Consider the following 17,821-nt stretch of genomic DNA (forward strand, 5'->3'; position numbering starts at 1 on the left):
TGCAGAAGTGTGCGTACCGAGAATGTGTTATGCTATACCTTTAATGAAATGTGTACAAAATGAAGAGTGGCCAACTCTAAATGTAGTCACCTTGCATAAGAGTCTAAAGGTCAGGAAAAAATAGCTAGATCTGCACCTGGAAGGCCAGTGTAGGAAAATTAGCTCACAGAGGAGGTAGCAGGGTAGAATTAATTACTTTTGACCACAAATCTTCCAAAAAGGACAAAAAAATAATAAGACTCATAGGTACCCACAGAAAGCATACCATAGTAGCAAAGAAAAATAGGAAGCTTACAATGAAAGAAACTTTAAATGCTGTTGTCCATGTCCCCTTTAAAGCAATGTGGAGATCCTTTGGATGCCCCTTTTGTCCCTGCCAGAGGTGATATGGATTGCCCTGGTCCAACTCTGCTCTTTTCCTTGGTGATGCTAGTGGCCCATGTAAACTTTTAAAGGAAATCTGGGGAGATCAGTGGCGCAATTTGTAGCAGTAACATACTTTCTGGGTGGAGATTCTTATCTTACCCAAGATCAAAGTGAAAAACAACAAAAAAAATTACTCAATATCTGACAGTCCACCCTGACAGAAACCTAGATTTAAAAACACATTAAAAGGCACCCAATAGCTCTTGGGAGGCTGAGGCGGGTGGATTGCTCAAGGTCAGGAGTTCAAAACCAGCCTGAGCAAGAGCGAGACCCCGTCTCTACTATAAATAGAAAGAAATTAATTGGCCAACTGATATATATATAAAAAATTAGCCGGGCATGGTGGCGCATGCCTGTAGTCCCAGCTACTCGGGAGGCTGAGGCAGAAGGATCACTCAAGCCCAGGAGTTTGAGGTTGCTGTGAGCTAGGCTGACGCCACGGCACTCACTCTAGCCTGGACAACAAAGCGAGACTCTGTCTCAAAAAAAAAAAAAAAAAAAAAAAAAAAAGGCACCCAAAGCACCCAAAGCGTAGCCCTCAGAAACTGAAAGTATGGTCCATGGACCTATTTCATTAGCATCACCTGGGAACTTGTTAGAATTGCAAATCATAGGCCCCCATCCTGGATCTACTCAATCAGAAACTCTGGGGTTAGAGCCCAGATATTTGCATTTAGCAAGCCCTCCAGTGATTCTGAGGCATGGTAAAGTTTATGAAGCACTCACTGCTCTAGATCACTTGTTCTCAACCCTGGAAGCATACCATCAGAATTACTGCAGGAAATTATGAAAGAATGGAAAACAGTAAGGGAGAGAGAGGGAGGGAGGAAGAAAGTGCTATGCCCCTTCTCAACTCATTTAAATCAGACTATCCGAATCTGAGTACTGGAGCTCAAGTTATAGGTATTTTTTCAAATATTCCATATTACAACCCGAGATGACCCTGGTTCTTTCCAACTCGAAAGAACTGATTGTTAAATTTTCAGGAATTTTGTAACCTGCTTGTTAAACTGTTAGTTGCTTAAAATAGGTCACGGTAGAAATGGGCAAGTGCTACATATCATGGCTGCTCCGCCCCCCTCGTCCCCCACTCCTCCCCAGGCCAGTTGTTTAACATTTATCCATTCAACACTGTCCGGGGTCAGCGACAATGCCAAATACATAATTAATTCAGATAGTCTGGATAGCTTCTCTAAATTCCTCCATTACTACTCAATTCCTTGGAATTCTTAAGATGATGAAGATTAATCAGGCAATTCAACGGCTATTGGCTCCTGCCTCTGGGTGTAACTATGACAGATCCAGCTCAAGGTCCATGTCCCTTTCCTTTCCCTTCCACGCACGAGCATAGGAAGAAATTCTGGAATAGGAAGGGTAGGCACAATGGCTGGGGCACTTCTGAGAGTGGTCTGACTCATCAATGAAGAGCCATGCCTGGGAGGGACTAGTCCCTTTCTGTGCCTCTAGGCTTCAGTATGAGACTTTGACTCCTGGTACTCCAGCCATCATTTTTTTTTTTTTTTTTTTTTTTTTTTTGTCCATTTGGAGGTGATTTAGTGGAACAAGGATTTAAGAGCCAAAAGATGGAGAGAACCTGGCACTCTGATGATACTGTAAACTCACTGCTTTCTCACTTCTAGAACCGCCCTCTGTTGGGACTTCTTGTAATGTGAAATAACGGCTTTCCCTGATTGTGTAAGCCAGTTGAGTCAGGATTTTCTGTGACCAGCTGCCAGAAGTGTCTTAACTGACACAGGCTATTTGAGGCAAGAGCTTCAACAACTCATCCTCTTTAAACTCTTACTGGAACTTCTAAGTCGAGGAGTCAAGTTTTTGAGTTTTTTTAATTTCACCTCTTTCTTCTCTGATGGCCTCATTCACCCCTTCTTCACTCCTCTCATCTTCCGCTGGGCCCTTAGCGTCTCCTGCTTACGTACATCTCTGAAACTTAAGTATCTCTTGGCTGTCCTCCTTCCCTCCCCTGGGCCTAGAATGATCGCCTCTCTAATCCTTGCCGTTAGAGGGCTTGCCCAATCCAAAACAATACTTCCATTATGTCACTTCACTGCCAAGAACCTGGGAGGATGACTTCCATCCAGTCACATAAAGCCTAGGATTTTCAACGCCCTCCAAAAATCCAATCCCACCCTATCTGTTCAATATTATTTCCCACAAGTTCTTAGATCTCTTTCTGCACCATTCTCCACACATCCTATTCTGCTCATGTATTTAACTCCACCCTGACTGCTGCCTTCTTTCACTGTCCTTTGTCAAATGCTACCCATCCTTCAGGCCTCCAGTTAATTTTACACTTCCATTCAGTTGTATTCTCTCATTCCTGTCATTAAAATCAATGATGATATTTGGTTCTTAAGCCACTGATGGCATCATTTAACTATTTCTCCATTGTGGTGAAAACCTTTAAGTTTTTTCTTTTTTTTTTTTTACACTGCCATAACACAAAGAACTGTGACTTAAACTTTATAATGGGCATAGCTGATTACATGTGTTTTGATAACTCTACACTCTCTGAGAGTTAACAATTCATTTGACCCCATTTGAGCAATCCTTTTTCTCAGCCATACAGATATTCTTAACAGTTCTCAGCTGGTTTAATGATATTGAGGTTTGTCTCCACTAAAAAGCACACATAAACTATAACAAAGTATTTACATTACCTTGGTAATTCAATTAACATTTTTGCAACACTTCATCTCTCCTCTCCTATTCTCTCTGTCTGTCTCCCATACATACACACACACCAATCCCTATTCATTGTCAGTCACATAGTACATGCTAAATAAATATTTCTGATTGATTAGTGGTCCTTTTGGTGGTATCCATGTCACCTTCTAAGTATTTCTAAAAATCTTTCTTTCCCTTTCACCACTCTCATCCAAGCTAGCATCTCCTCCTCTCCCTGTATCTGCTTTTGCTACTCTGGATCCCTTCTCCACGGAACAACCAAAGTAACATTTCAAAACCACATCCAGTCCTGATGAAAACACTTCTTCAACAGCTCCTCACTGCTCTCAGGCTAAAGGCCAAAGTCCTTGTTGTGAGTTCCAGTTATTTCAGGGCTGATCAAGGAAAAAGGCATGACCTCCAGGTGGCAGTAGCACTCAGCTAGCTTTATTTGGAAGACACTTAGGTTGCTAGTGAAGAAAAGTCCCTCAGGGCATGAGGCTTAGCACAGCTAACAAAGGGTCCACCACCCAAAAGAGCAGGAGGTGAAAGGAACGCCCAGGGGAGATGGCAATGGGAGAAGGGCATTATGCACCTAGGCAATGTCACTCAGCAACATGGTGGAGAGCCTCTGGTTAGAGAACTGCTGAGGGTGGCTGCAGCTTGAAGTCTGATTGCCCCAGGGTTTGTCTTACTCAGGGCTAGCAGAACAGATGCACTTTTGCAGGGGTGCACAAAACAGGCAGCCTCTAGATGGTTACAGACCCGCCTCTCTGTCTGTATTTGAAATAACTGGATGAGTAAAATCTTGAGTTTAGTACTGGTGAGCTTTTAAGTTAAAAGTCCAGGCCTGCTACGAAAAAGTCAACAACACAGGGCCAAGATGCAGGGGCTATCTCTGGATGGTTATGTAAGTCATTAACCTGGCCCTTAGGCTCTGCTTCTCTAGTTTCTCTCACAAGCCACTCCCCATTCACTGGCCATTCCTCCAGGGACTGGAACACTCCTGTTTTCAGGGTGTTCTCATCCTACAGGAAATATGTGCACCTTCCACTCTCCTCCTTCCTACTGAAGGATACTCATGCTTCAGATCCCATTATTCTTCCTCAAGGAAGCATATGCAAGACCCTATGATTAGATCAATTGCTTCTATAAAATACTTTCACAGTACCAGGTGCCCTTAGTGCTGTGCATTTATCTCAGCCATAATTAATTAATTATGAACTGTGCCCTTAATGTCTGCTTTCCTGCTGGGATTATATATATATATATATATATATATATATATATATATATATATATATATATATAAAGTCCTTTGGGACTTTATACCTAGCACCTGCACAGTAACTTACACATAGTAGGCATACAATAAATGTTTACTGCATGAATGAAAAAAATGCCTAAAGAAAAGGGAGACTAGGTTATTAAAATAATAACTTGGATAATGTAAAAATATAGAATCAAACTTCTATTTTTCTTTGTTACTAACTGGCACATTAGTTTGAAAATATTTCTCATCCAAGATGATTAAAAAACTCTTGCATATTTTCATCCAGGATTATTAGAATTTAAAAATCTTTACCCAAGACTTACCACTATGAAAACTTTTATTAACAAATATATTATCCCAGGGAGTCAATAACTTTCAAATAGTATCATGAAAATGAAATAATGCTGGAGAAATCTATGAAAATATTTAAAGTCAAATTATGTACCAGCTAAAGAATTTAACATAGCAAAATTTGGTCTGTAAAGGGATACAAACACCAAGGTTTAAAGAATATTAAATAGTTGTTTATACTGGCACGATAACTCTAAATCACCTTACTGGCTTTGCTAGAAGTCTTTTGAGAGATATGAATTTAGAGGGAAAAATCAGACTTTATATTACTTTTGTGGGTTTGAATATGATATAGGTTAAGATCAAAAGGTTAAAATCATTTTTAAAATAATTATTTTGCTACAATTTTTACTCTAAACTCATTTCTATACTAATCCAGCAATTGAAAGTAGGTCATTTTAGTTTAAAAGTACTTAATAATTGTATTTTATAAGTATTCATAAATTTCATCCATAATTTTAAAAAATACTACTACTTTCTTACATGAATTATGGTACAGTTTGTATACCATAATATTTTAAAGAATGTAATACTGTATATTTTAAATCAATTTTGATAGTGGCCTACATTTCTACTCACAAGCTATTAAGACGCAAAGCTTCAGTTAAAAGATGTGTTTTATGTAAAAAAGTGTATCAGTCAACTCAAATGAACTCTTGTTCCCAATGATGACATATTATCCTCTAATTAAATCAGCTAACATAATTCTGTTTGCAAGGATCACTCTAAAATTAATTCCCAAATCAAGAGTTTTAACAAGTGGCACTTCTAATAGCCCAAATTTTAGATTGCTTTGATACCTGGAATTAATGTGATTCTTTTACAAATCTGGTGACTTGCCAAATCATAAAAAAAAAAAAAAAAATTGAAGTTCAGCTAACTCATTTATACCTTACACTATTCTGTTCTTTAAGAAAAATGTTAAAGAAATCAGCCTATTAAACAGAGGACAAAGAAATCAGAAATCTTTGAAGCAGGCAGATAAACAGAAATTACAACAATTTATCCAAAACTAGGATATTTAATATAGCCTAGAGTTAGAATAAAAGAATAAGAGTTACCAAACACTGGTTTTCCATTTATGTTAATGAGATAGCTACATGCAAACTGAAAAAAAAGATTTGTGTTAATGGCAAATGTGTTAAATAAGTTGGTTTGCTGGAAAAGTATACAGAGGACAGGCTTCCAAAAACGAAAGGCTTGTGGGACAAAGGTCAGGGGAAATAAGGCATTATATAATTTGAAACTTGAAGCCAATAAAGAAAGACTAAAAGTACTGCTAGAACATCAGTGGAACATAAAGGAATTTTCTTTTGGTACTATAGATTTCAAGATAAATATTTGATAAATTGATATCAAAGACATGGGAAAGAGTTTAATACTGTCTTCATAACCAGCTGTAACCCTACTCTCAAAATACCTGAGAAAGGTATTGAAAGAAATCACATATATTTTAGTTTCTATGTTTTATATAACTGCATCTTTGCAATAAAATGATCATGAAAATGCATAAACACATGACAATTTAGTGGTGGTAGCTGCCCAACTCCTCCAAACTCAAAGTGATTTTCAGAAACTATAGATGTTGAAAGAAAATAGAAAAGTATTCTATTTTTGTTATTTTATGAACAAGTGGGAAGAATACATATATGCATATGGTGATTAACAGTACCAGGCTATATATGATGGAAAAAGAATAGATTTTGCATACATTTATTCAAAATATGCTGAATGCTTAATACTGTAAGTAGTGGGCCAGGTTAGGTCTATGGACTGCGGAGTGAGAATGCTTGTGTTTGAATTTCAGCCTCATCACATACTAGTTGGGTAACCCTTTGGCAAGTTAATTAAAGTCTCTGTTGTTCAGTCTTTTCAAATATAATATGGGGATAATATTAGTATCTACTAAGTTATTAGAGGATTCAGTAAGGTAATGTTTTTATATAGGTTATGGGCACATAATAATTTCTATATACCAGAGTGTTAAGTTACATTAGATAAGTAATGAAAACATGATCACATCGGCCAATAGGTCACTATTAACTACCCAAAGTATTGTAATTAATGATCCCAGAAAGGCTCAAGGCATAAAATAATGGCAGAGAAAGCCTGAAACAACATTCTCTGAATTTCCCAGACTTTTAAGCAGGTGCTATTTTCAGTTGTGGAGTTTCTTTGGAAGTTTAGACCTTCAAGGTGAGTAGGATTTCAAAATGACGTAATATTTACTGATCCATGATGAAAGACTCGAATGTTTCATACTGATCTTTAATCAGAATAACTTTCCTAACAAAGAACCTGATGATACACTGCTCAACCTCTTCCCAGAGATAGAACAGAGAAAAACAAGCAAGCACCTTGTGAAGGCTTTTGTCTGGATATCTGAAAACCTTTCTATACCACAAGAATTACTAAATATTAGAATGGATTGCTGAGAAGGGCTCAAGAATCTACTCCTTTGGAAGTTTTTCAAACAAGGATAGATAGAGTCTATCTGATCTGCTTGCGATGGTTTAAAATCAGGGCGGAGTGAAGATTAATGGTGAAAACTGGCCCTTGAAGGCTTCCTCCTTCCCCAAAACTCTCTGAGAGTATAACTTTATATATTACCTATCACAGTCCCTCATCTGTTGAGTTTGAAGAACTCTCCTCTATCTTAGAATAGAAAAGGGCAACACTATTTTACAACCGTGAGTTCTGAGTAAAAGTTTAATAATGTCATGATGAAACATAATGTCAGTATCACTTCTCAGTTATTTTACTAGGCAAACTACCCGCAAATATTTTTCAATTAGAAACAGTTCTCATGAACCTGAAGTCTGAAGAGCAAATCTTTTAACTTCATGTTCCCTGGCAGACCAATGACACATGCCATTTCTCAAGCAAACCATTAGGTGTCCAAACAAGACAAAGGATGAAAAGAAGTTTAAAGAAAAGATAACCACCATAGAAACTCTTACCTGTACTAGATAATTAAATGTAAACAGTATCAAGAACTAGGCAGGAGAGAAAGAGTTAATTTAATAACAGGACATATTTCCTAAGTGATTATTCTAATAGCAATAGGTAGCATTAAGTAAAGTTTACTTTGGGGTGGGGTGGGGGGGAAGTATATCCTTAAAAGCACAATTTTCTTTTAATTCATTATTTTCCTATCAAATGTGTCCCTGACCCCCTGGTGACCTGTATCTTGATTAAGTCCACCAACATCAAAGGATGTCAGGCTTAAGGCAAAGTCAACAGTCTGCCCTTAGTCCTGGAAAGTAGGAGAGTTAAAAGTGCATACATTTTAGAAATTCATAGCTAATAAGCAAATACTGTAAATGTAAAAGGGTGGGGGAGGAGACAAAAAACAAGACCTCTGTAGTTAAAAATCCACTAAAGAATTTATGGGAATGTTCTCAACAAAGTAAATAATGACTACAGAAATGATTTAAGACTGCAAATCTTCACTTTGATATTAAGGAGATTTGCATCGTGCTAAGGATGAACTTTAGTCCCCTGAGAGTCCCATTATCCACTAGAGGATACCAAAGCAATTTAAAAATACTTAACTATTTTCTTCTTTTAGATATCTTATCTAAAATCGTGTTGGGAAATATCTGTGTGTTTAAGAGATACAGTTAGAAAAAGCCCAGATTAAAGGAGAAAAAAGTTCCTAGAAGAAGTGATCCATACTATAAACCTTTTAAAAGTTGAATTCCCTGAGATTTGGGGAGGGAAAGAAAAAGCAAAGCTGATCCTTATCAATTAATTAAAACGAATGAAATAACAGTAGACAAAGGAGAGTTAAGAAACTTAAGGAGCTGTGGCAGCAGTTGCTCTCTATTCATTGATTAACAAATTAAGGAGTTCTGGAAAAGAGGGAAGAAGTGACAGGGATAGAAAAGTAGGCTTGTAATTCACCACAGGTTCCGCGTTATGTCTGGGTCTGAACTGCAAAAGACTCCCTCTACATAATGCGCTGCGCTGTTTGAGTGATATGTGAGCCTTTTTTTTTTTTAATTATTTTTATTTTTTTGGCAATGCCCAAATTTTTATAAATGTGTTGATTTCCGTGTGCGTTAAAAACCCCTCAATTCTAGAGTTTGGTGATCACCCATAATTAATGAAAGAGACATTCCACAAAAACTGTGATGTTTTAAGATATGTCTGCAAAATGCTCTTCATCCCTCGACCCGTTTCTCTGGCAAAAAAAGCAGAGAGAGGATGAGGGAAATTGGGCGTTTTGACTAGACGGTCTGAGGTCACTACGGACTTCAGCCTCCCGGTTTGAGCAGCCCGCGCGCCCTCGCAGCATCTCCTGGCCTCCCTTGGCCTCTCTCAGTCCGTTCTCTCGCAGCCGAAGGATTATCTCTCCCTGACACGTTTCATTCACAGAGCCCCGGAGAAGCTCGGATTCGGTTGGAGCTAAGAGCCGGAAAACCCGCACCCAGACTGCCGCGCAAGTTGTGGAGACCAAGTGCTACACACACAAGCTGGCGCCGAGAGGGAGGGTGAGGGCTCTCGAGCCCTCGGCGGAGGAACGCTAGTGCCCGGGCAAGCCGGGGACAACGGGGCTCCCAGACCCCCGCGCCGAGTCCCCTCAACTGAGCCACACGCTTAAGTTCCCTCAGCTTCCGAGAGCCGGCGGACGAGGCCGCGCTCCGGCCCCGGCGCCGCGCCGGGTGGCGGGGTGTCCCCCGAACCAAGAGTGACCAACGGCAATTGGGGAAGCACAGAGGAACCGTCACAGGAAAGCCCGCCCCAAATTCGAAACAAGCAGCCCGTGAACTCCCCTCAACCAGCTCTGAAATGCCGGCGTCCCGTAGACCCGGTCCCAGTCCGGGGTCCCCACAGCGTCGCCCGCCCCCCGGCGCGGACGCTCTGCCTCCCCTGCGGACGGGGAGAGTGGCGAGAGGGACTGGGGCAGCCCTCCGCGTCTCTCCACCGCCCCTGCCGGCGCGAGGGCGGGAGTGGAGAAGGCGCCGCTCAGACTGTGGCGCCGGGCAAACTGCGGTCGCAGTTCTTCCAAGTTTGCCCGAACCGGAGGCGTGGGGTGGGCGTCCCCGCTCGGGTATCCGCCGGCTCCCTGCGGCCACCCCCGAGAGTCCCGGGCTTCCCGGCCCGCCTGGCCCGAGCCACCGACTGAGGGGGCAGAAGGGCGCGAGAGCGGAGGGAGAGAGGGAGGGGAGCAGGGTGCTCCCGCGTGTGCACACAATGAGGCAGCGGAGGCGCACACCTTCCCCCGCTGGGGAAGCCGTTGGAGCATCCCGCCGCCCGGCGCGGAGACGCGGCGTCCCGTAGAGCCCCAGCAGAAAGTGAGCACCAACTCAGCAACAGGGGGAAGGCAGGGGGCGCCGGGCGGCCGGGGGGACGCGCGGCAGCCGAGGGCTGCAGGCTGCTCCGGCCGCGCGCCCGCGCTTACCTGCGATCTCCTGGTAGGGGATGTCCGCCAGGCTGAATCCCTTGGCACCGTACGCCTGGCGGACCTCGCCGCAGCTCCGAGCCTTCACATCCGCCCCGGCCGGGAGGGACAGCAGCAGCCCCGAGAGGGGAAGAATCACAGCCCCGATCCAAGAAGGCATGGTGCAACATGCAAATCCAGCTCTGTAAACCCCAGGGCCGGTGCGCTCTTCACCTTGCCCCTCAAGCCGAAAGCCCGCCAGAGGCAGCGGCGCGCTCCTTGCCGCTGCCCAGCGTCACCCCCTTCCGCCAGCCGAGGGGACGAGCAGCGCAGCCCTCTGGACTGCGCTCAGCAAACTTTTATAAGCCAGATGGAGGGTGGCAAGCCAACCAGGGCTGGCTGGGAAAGCAGCTGCCTTGCTCCGCTAGTCCTCCAGCTCGAAAAAGGTGCGACGAAAACCAGAATGAGGAGAAGGAAAAGAAATGTTTTAAAAAACCACCATGGGTGTTGAGAGCTGCAATCCGAGGTCCGAGCCGCAGGATCCTGGAGCGCGGCGAGCCCGGCGCGCCGGAGTGAGCGGCGAAGGTGGGAAGGCGCGCCGGCTCTCCCGGGCGGGAGGGAGGGAGATGGACAGGCGAGAGCGAGTGTGTGTGCGCGCGCGCGCGCGTGTGTGTGTGTGTGTGTGTGTGTGTTGGTGTGAGCGCGAGGTTCTCGGGGACGTGTGTGCGTGGAGGTATGTGTTGGGGCTATACGGGATCCAGGGGAAACCTCAGCTTCACACAGGCTGAGGGAGCCTGTGAGAGTCCTCCTGAAATAGGAAGAGAGAAATCCTGGAGACAGACACTGGAGGCGAGAGGGAAGGAGAAAGGAGGGGGGAGAGAGAAACGTGCTACACATTGCACAGCCGAAATTCAGAGGCAGAGTCAAAGGCAAAACCTGGACTGGATCTCCTTCTACTCGGTAGAAAGAAGCGGGGGGAGGAGGAAAGGCTCCTATTTTCTCATTCACTTCACATCCTTCAATGCTGATCCGAAAAGCTACCTTTAATGACATAAATAAACCATGTAGAGAGCCAGTTATGTTATTAAACTGCATTTTTGTGGCGGTAAAGGACGACGCAGTTCCAATTGTTGCTCTTCATGTGTGTTTCCTGACCTCCTGAAACGCAAAGCCGGGGTAGAAATAAACATGCATGGGAGTCCCTGGATGGCAGAGCACAGTCACCGCTCTAACTACTTGTCTGTTTTCTGTTTGGTTTTGTTTTCTAAAGGCAGGTAGTTGGTGAACACATCAGAGTTCTGTAGTCCTTTATTTTTTAAATGTTTGGTTCTGGACTGAACAATTTCCCCCTTTTTTATTTCAAATATTGCATGGCCTTGGATCAGAAATCATGAGGCTTAGGTTTCCAGCGTGTGGAGGAACAGGAAAGCTAATAAGAACCAGAAGACAAGCGTTGAGAAAGGAAGTGAGCAAAGGTCAGGTGTGCATAAAGGAAGGTACAGGCAGCGAGGGGGTGGCGTCTTCTTTCCCACTCACCAAATTCTTTCACATACTAAACCCAATGTTTTCTTCCAAGTTAGCCAAATTCTCAAGTGGAAAATCAATTCATTTTCTTCTTCCTGTCCCCATTTACACTCTTGTTCTGTGAAATGGGATAAAAGTGAAAATGCAGGTTTGCCTAATGTCCATTGACTTTCTTATGCTAATAGCACACTCTCTAAAGTCAGCTAGGCAGAAGGATGTGTTGAAACTTAGAGGTCCCGCAACTACCAAGGTAGTTTAGTTAAAACTAAGCCAAAATACTAATAATAATAATAATGCTTACTCACTTATGTAGCTATATGTATGTTAAATCAGCACATTATTCAGAAATTATTGCAGGGTAATGCCCAGTTTTGTGGAGTTCACCTATGGAAGTACACATGAAGATAATTTCCTGAAAAGAATGACTCATGAAATGTAAATCATTCTATTTGTCATCATCATCATCATCACAACACATTAGCTACATCTTCTTCCTCTCCTTAATAAATTCCTCCTCTCCTTAATAAATTCCTCCTCTCCTAACCCACAGAAAGACTCTCTAGTTTAAGATCCAACCTCAATTAACCTTTGGAAATGCTTTAAAAATGAGGTTGTCTTATTTACAGGGTGACTTTTTCTTCTTCAACTCCATAGGTAAAAACAAAACAGAACAAAACAAACAACAAAAACTCCATACCTAAACCTTTCTTTCTGAAACTACAACTCACATGATCTTCTTTTCTCTTAAAATTTTAGCACAATTTTTGCCTTGGTGATATTTGTGCTAATTGGCAGACCTTAAATCACTGAACTTATTTTCCTCAAAGTCTGAAATCAAGATAACAAAACATATTCCAGTATCTTTGAGGACAAAGAATGAGGTTGGTAGTATCAGGAATTGCTGTAGCCAAGGCATTACTTCTGTGATATTTGACATGACCTCCTTCAAACTTGTGTTTCTATCATAGCCAGGAAACAGGCATTCTATACACCAGGGGAAAGGGGTAAATACACACTTCCCCTATCCCACTACCTCATGCTGGGACTTACTGTCACTTATCCTGACTTAGCAGTATATAGCACATAATTTGATTTAAAAAATTGAGGTATAGGAAGAATGGGTAAAAGCATAGTATATATGGTTTTATCTTATTTGGAGATCAACTGGTTAAGTGTCTAATGAGCATTCAATGCAGTTATGTAACACTAGGCTATTGTTTACAGTCCCTACCCTTATAAAATGATCTTAGGATTTGTGGTAAGGGTAGTATAGAGAAAGAATTACTAATTTAAGCATAAATGGATTAGTTTAATCCCATCAGGAGAATCAAACAGTTTAGAGAAGGTTTGTGACTTCTAGTCAGACCAAAGAATTAGGTAACATGCATTGCTGGTGCTCTCCACCTCTGCTTGTTCCACCTGTTGGGTAATGTAGCACTGTTTGCAGTGGTGTAAGAGACAAAGTCAAACATTCCAGCTAATGGTGACAGCAGGAACCCAGATGAGGTATTGGAATGCCTATGGAATATTATAGATGTTCATAGAAGAGGCCTGACTAAAAAGAAGTGAGCTTATATTGAAGAGCACACGTTTGGTTTGGGTAGAAATGTTAGCTGAAGAGCTTGAATCCCAGCTACAGTGGTTATATTATGTGTAGCAGGAAAAAAGTTCGAATATTGATGAGCATCGTGAAAGAAGCAGCAAACAGAAGAGAAAGGTTAGCAGGAGACTCTACCATGGTAAAGGTAAGAGGTGATTGAGACTTACAATGGGAGGGTGGAAATGGAAAGAAGAAGAAGATAAATTCTGAAGAAAGGATTAGCATGGGGTTTTGTGCTTGGTTCAATACACAAGAAGGACTACTAAAAACTTATTTTAAGATCATCTTATTGGGAACATATAGTAGATTTATTAAGACAATACGACTCCTATTTATTCAGCACTTTCCCATTACCGCTGGTTTTCACGACTTTTGGGCATAAGGTGAATGGAACATCAGAGACTTTAGGTTATAGAGAGAAAAAGGCTGTCTTGAAGAGCAGCCGTGGTTGACAGGCAAGGAGAGTAGCCTCTGTCAGTTACCTACCCCACAGCCATCGCCCCTTCTCTCTTCCCTTTCCCCTTCACTATTAAATGGTGTAGGGGTGGATGGAAGACACCTTCTGGCCAATGTGACTTAAGGAAATTTCTGAGCAACAACTTTTTCCCTGATTAAAGGAGCAGAAGGGACTTTTTGTCTCAGCCTCCTGCCTTCGAGTACTAGATGGCCATCAAGTGAGTAGGAAACAAGACATTGCTAACACAGACAATGACAGAACACAAGGAAGGAAGGAACCTAAATCCCTGATTTCCTGTTTCAGTCCCTAAACCAGCTGTGGGACTGTCAACCTTTGAATTTCGTGTTAAATAATAAATATCCTGTAGTTTCCACAAGTGTTAGTTGGTCCTTCTGCTGTTTACATGTGAAGGTGATATCAATCTACACACCAAATTCAAGGGAGAGTAAGAGAAATTGAATGTGAGAAACAAAAAATAAGTTATAAATGTAAGAAGAGAACAAAAATTAGGTAGCATTTTGGAATCCAAGTTAGGAGATTTTCAAACATAAAGCAAATTGCAGTGGACACCAAGAACAGGAAAGGTAGAAAAAAATGGTACTTGGATAATGATAAAGAAGCTTACTGGAAATTTCAAGAGAAACATTTTAGTAATGTTATGGATGCCAGGCCATATGAAATTGCACGTAAAATGAGTGGAAAGAATATGAAAATGCCAGGTATAGCTGATTACAGTGTGGTAACTATATATGGAGGGGGTACAGGGTAAGTAATCAGGAATGCTTTCCAAAAGATGCTTCTAAGACTTCAGGGAAGAATGAGAAACAAGACATAAAAAGAGACTGAAATTCAATATGATTTTACTTGGTTGGTTGGTTTTTAAATCTTTCGTCTCTTATCTGCATTTTTCATGTTTTCTATAGTAAAAGTGAGTCCGTTTTTAGTATGAGAAAAATGTTTTCAAATGTATGTCATAATTTTAATATAAATACAAAGGATATTTATGTCATGTTTTACAAAATAAAAAGGTCTCACTATTAAATAAGTAAAACAAATGGCTATTAATATATTTCTGAATAAAATAACAACTTTGTGCTATAAAATGTCTTGGTATTTTTTTATATGCCTGGGTTTATAAAAAAAAAAAAAGAAGAAAAGATACAGAATTTACTATCCTTTTGCTAATTCATGAATGAGAAACTGGAAGAATTTTAGTTTTTCCTTAGTCTTTTTTAGATCAAAGTAGGACAAATAACTTCAAATAAAATCTTATGAAAACAAGAGAATGGACTTTAAGTGTCTATTCCACATCTCAGCTTGGCACAAATCAAAATCACTTAGTTAACCTGCCTCTTGAAAAACAGGACCTGTAATGAAAAAGCTGTCAGAAATTTAACAACAGTAGCTCTGCCAGGTGTCTGGATAATGGGAAGGTTGCTGAGTTACAGAAAAAGAAAAGGTAAACTTGGGTGAATAATGACCAGAAATGGCAAAAATAATATTTCATCTTCTTCTTATGCTTTATACACAACCAAATCCTAATAGTTCATTTAACATTTTTTGAGCCTTAAGAGTATACCAAGTGCTAATCTAAGCCAATTAAAGTCATATCTTTAAGGCAGCTGAGAGCAAGCTGGGTTGCTAATGCTCTCTTGGAGGAAAACCACGCACCAAGGGACAATAGATTCTTCTCGTCTTGCAATAGTCTTCTAAGACTCCCGAGCCAGAACTATTTGCCTTCAGAAAAGAGAATCATGTGATCTGCTTAATCAGATTTTCCACTAAAAATTATGACAGCGTTTGGCCAAGAGAATTGAAAGAGCTCTAATTATTTAATTATGTTTAGTTTTCATATATGTCAGGAACTTAGACAATGAAAGTATTTTGTATAAACTTAAGCCCTACTCATATTTAGCTGAAATATTACCATCAATCTTTAAGAAGGTACAACCAGAAAAAATGTTAAGGAATTACAATTATTTAAAATACTATTTTAAATTTTTCATATTTATTAATGACCCAGAAGTCTACTCTCTATTGATTATAAGTGATTTTCATGCCTAGAACTGCATCTTAGTTATTAAATACAATTAAATACTAAGTAACAAAAATATTTACTTTCAAAAATTGGTGTTAAGACTACTGTATGCTTTTTTTTTTTTTTTTTTTTTTTTGAGACAGAGTCTCACTGGTATCAGCCTAGCTCACCGCAACCTCAAACTCCTGGGCTCGAGCAATTCTTCTGCCTCAGCCTCCCGAGTGGCTGGGACTACAGGCATGCACCACTATGCCAGGCTAATTTTTTCTACTTTTGGTAAGACAGGGTCTTGCTCTTGCTCAGGCTGGTCTTGAACTCCTGAGCTCAAACGATCCACTGGCCTCCGCCTCCCAGAGTGCTAGGATTACAGGTGTGTACTCTATGCCTTGAAACAACCTTGCCAAATGTAGTACTGGCTAAGCATCATTTTATAACATCATTAGAAAAGTTCATTGTATATCAAGAAGAGTTTCATTTTGCCTTGATGGCTTACAGTAGTAATAAATGCCTTCAACAATGTCATTATTTAAAGCTCCTGTGTTTTTGCAGTGTTTCCAAATCAGATATTTAAGAGTAAAAGAAGAGGGCAAATGAAAATCCTATTGCAGATGGGTAAACTTGCATTTTTGTAGTTCATAAAAGATCATTTAACCTTGCCATACTTGTTATAAGTTCAGATATTAATGTTATAAGAGATGATTTTGTAGCTGAGCAGTAAATTTGACATACCTAGATTATTGGAACCATACATCTTGGCAGTCATTACTGTGATTCTTTTGCTTTTCTGAAAGATGAATGGAGCTTTGCATAGTTTTCAGATCATCTGGCACCATAAACAATAACACTCCTTAAGGCAAGTGGATAACAACACAAGCTTATTTGCTGGGGAATATTTCCTCAGATGTTGCTAGCGTTCATCAGAGGAGCACATTTACTCTTTATTAATATGATTTCTCAGATTTATAAAGGCCCTGGGTTAATTACCTGTCATTCATTATTTCAACATTAAATAAGCCATGTGATAGACTTAGATTTCGAAAAAATATGATGATGAACCCATAAAATGTATCTGTTATTACTTATTTTACTACATATGGGCCTCTGTTCTTTTAATTGTTTTCTGTGGAAAGCTGAAGAGCTTAGAAGGTATGTTCTCTGAGGGAACAGTAAAAGAAATAATTTTCCAATTAAGCTTTTTTTTTAACCTAATACAATCTAAGAAAATAGGATGAAAATAAAAAGTTACTTAGATAAATAAATTATAAAATTGTTTGAATTGTTTGATTAGAATCAGAACAAATCTGAAGAAAAAAATGGTTTTCTTTAGAATTTTTTCTCCCCACAGCTTGCTCCCACCCCTTGAAGAAATTGTAAGATACTATTGTGATTAAACCTTGCTATTGGACTGGGTGTGGTGGCTCACACCTGTAATCCTAGCACTTTGGGAGGCTGAGGTAGGAGGATCTCTTAAGGCCAGGAGTTTGAGACCAGCTTGAGAAAGACTGAGACCCCATCTCTACAAAGAATAGAAAAATTACCTGGAGGTGGCACGTATTTATAGTCCCAGTGTCTTGGGAGGCTGAGGCAGGAGGATCACTTGAGCCCAGGAGTTTGAGAGTTTGATGTTGCAATGAGATATGATGATATCACTGTACTATAGCCCAAGCAACAGAGTGAGACCTATTCTAAAAAAAGAAAAATAGAACCAAAAACCCCACAACAATCTTGCTATCTATGATCATACATTGATATGATATTATCCTTAATAATGAAAATCAATCTGTATATTCTAAAATTCTATGATCAACATATTCAAAGCTTTTAATATCAGGAGCCTTTTAATAACTTCAAAATTTGATAATTAAATCAATTCAATTTTATTGTAAATTACCATAGGCACTAGCAAGAAAAAAAAGAAAGTGAAAATTTGAAGTGGATTCTGTGTCAACTGTTGGTAAACACAAGTCAATAACATTTCTTTGAATGTTACACTATAAGGCAGTATCATTTTTTCTGCAGAATGTTGATGGCATGGGGACTGAGGGAGACAAGAGGTTAGAGGCAATGTTCTTGAGGCCAAG

At 40.4% G+C, this 17,821-nt stretch overlaps 1 protein-coding gene across 1 annotated transcript in view; it reads right to left on the reverse strand.

The window, feature by feature from the left end:
• Window positions 1–10,990, reverse strand: part of GPC6 (glypican 6) — a 1,089,202-nt gene extending 1,078,212 nt beyond the window's left edge. The window contains exon 1 of the mRNA XM_012769753.3: window positions 10,143–10,990. Coding sequence (XP_012625207.1) covers window positions 10,143–10,302 — 160 coding nt within the window. The 5' untranslated portion in view covers window positions 10,303–10,990. The remainder of the gene's footprint in view (window positions 1–10,142) is intronic.
• Window positions 10,991–17,821: the final 6,831 nt, after the last annotated feature.

The sequence above is a fragment of the Microcebus murinus genome, chromosome 13 (genome assembly GCF_040939455.1).
Source record: "Microcebus murinus isolate Inina chromosome 13, M.murinus_Inina_mat1.0, whole genome shotgun sequence".
Classification (NCBI taxonomy): Eukaryota; Metazoa; Chordata; class Mammalia; order Primates; family Cheirogaleidae; genus Microcebus; species Microcebus murinus.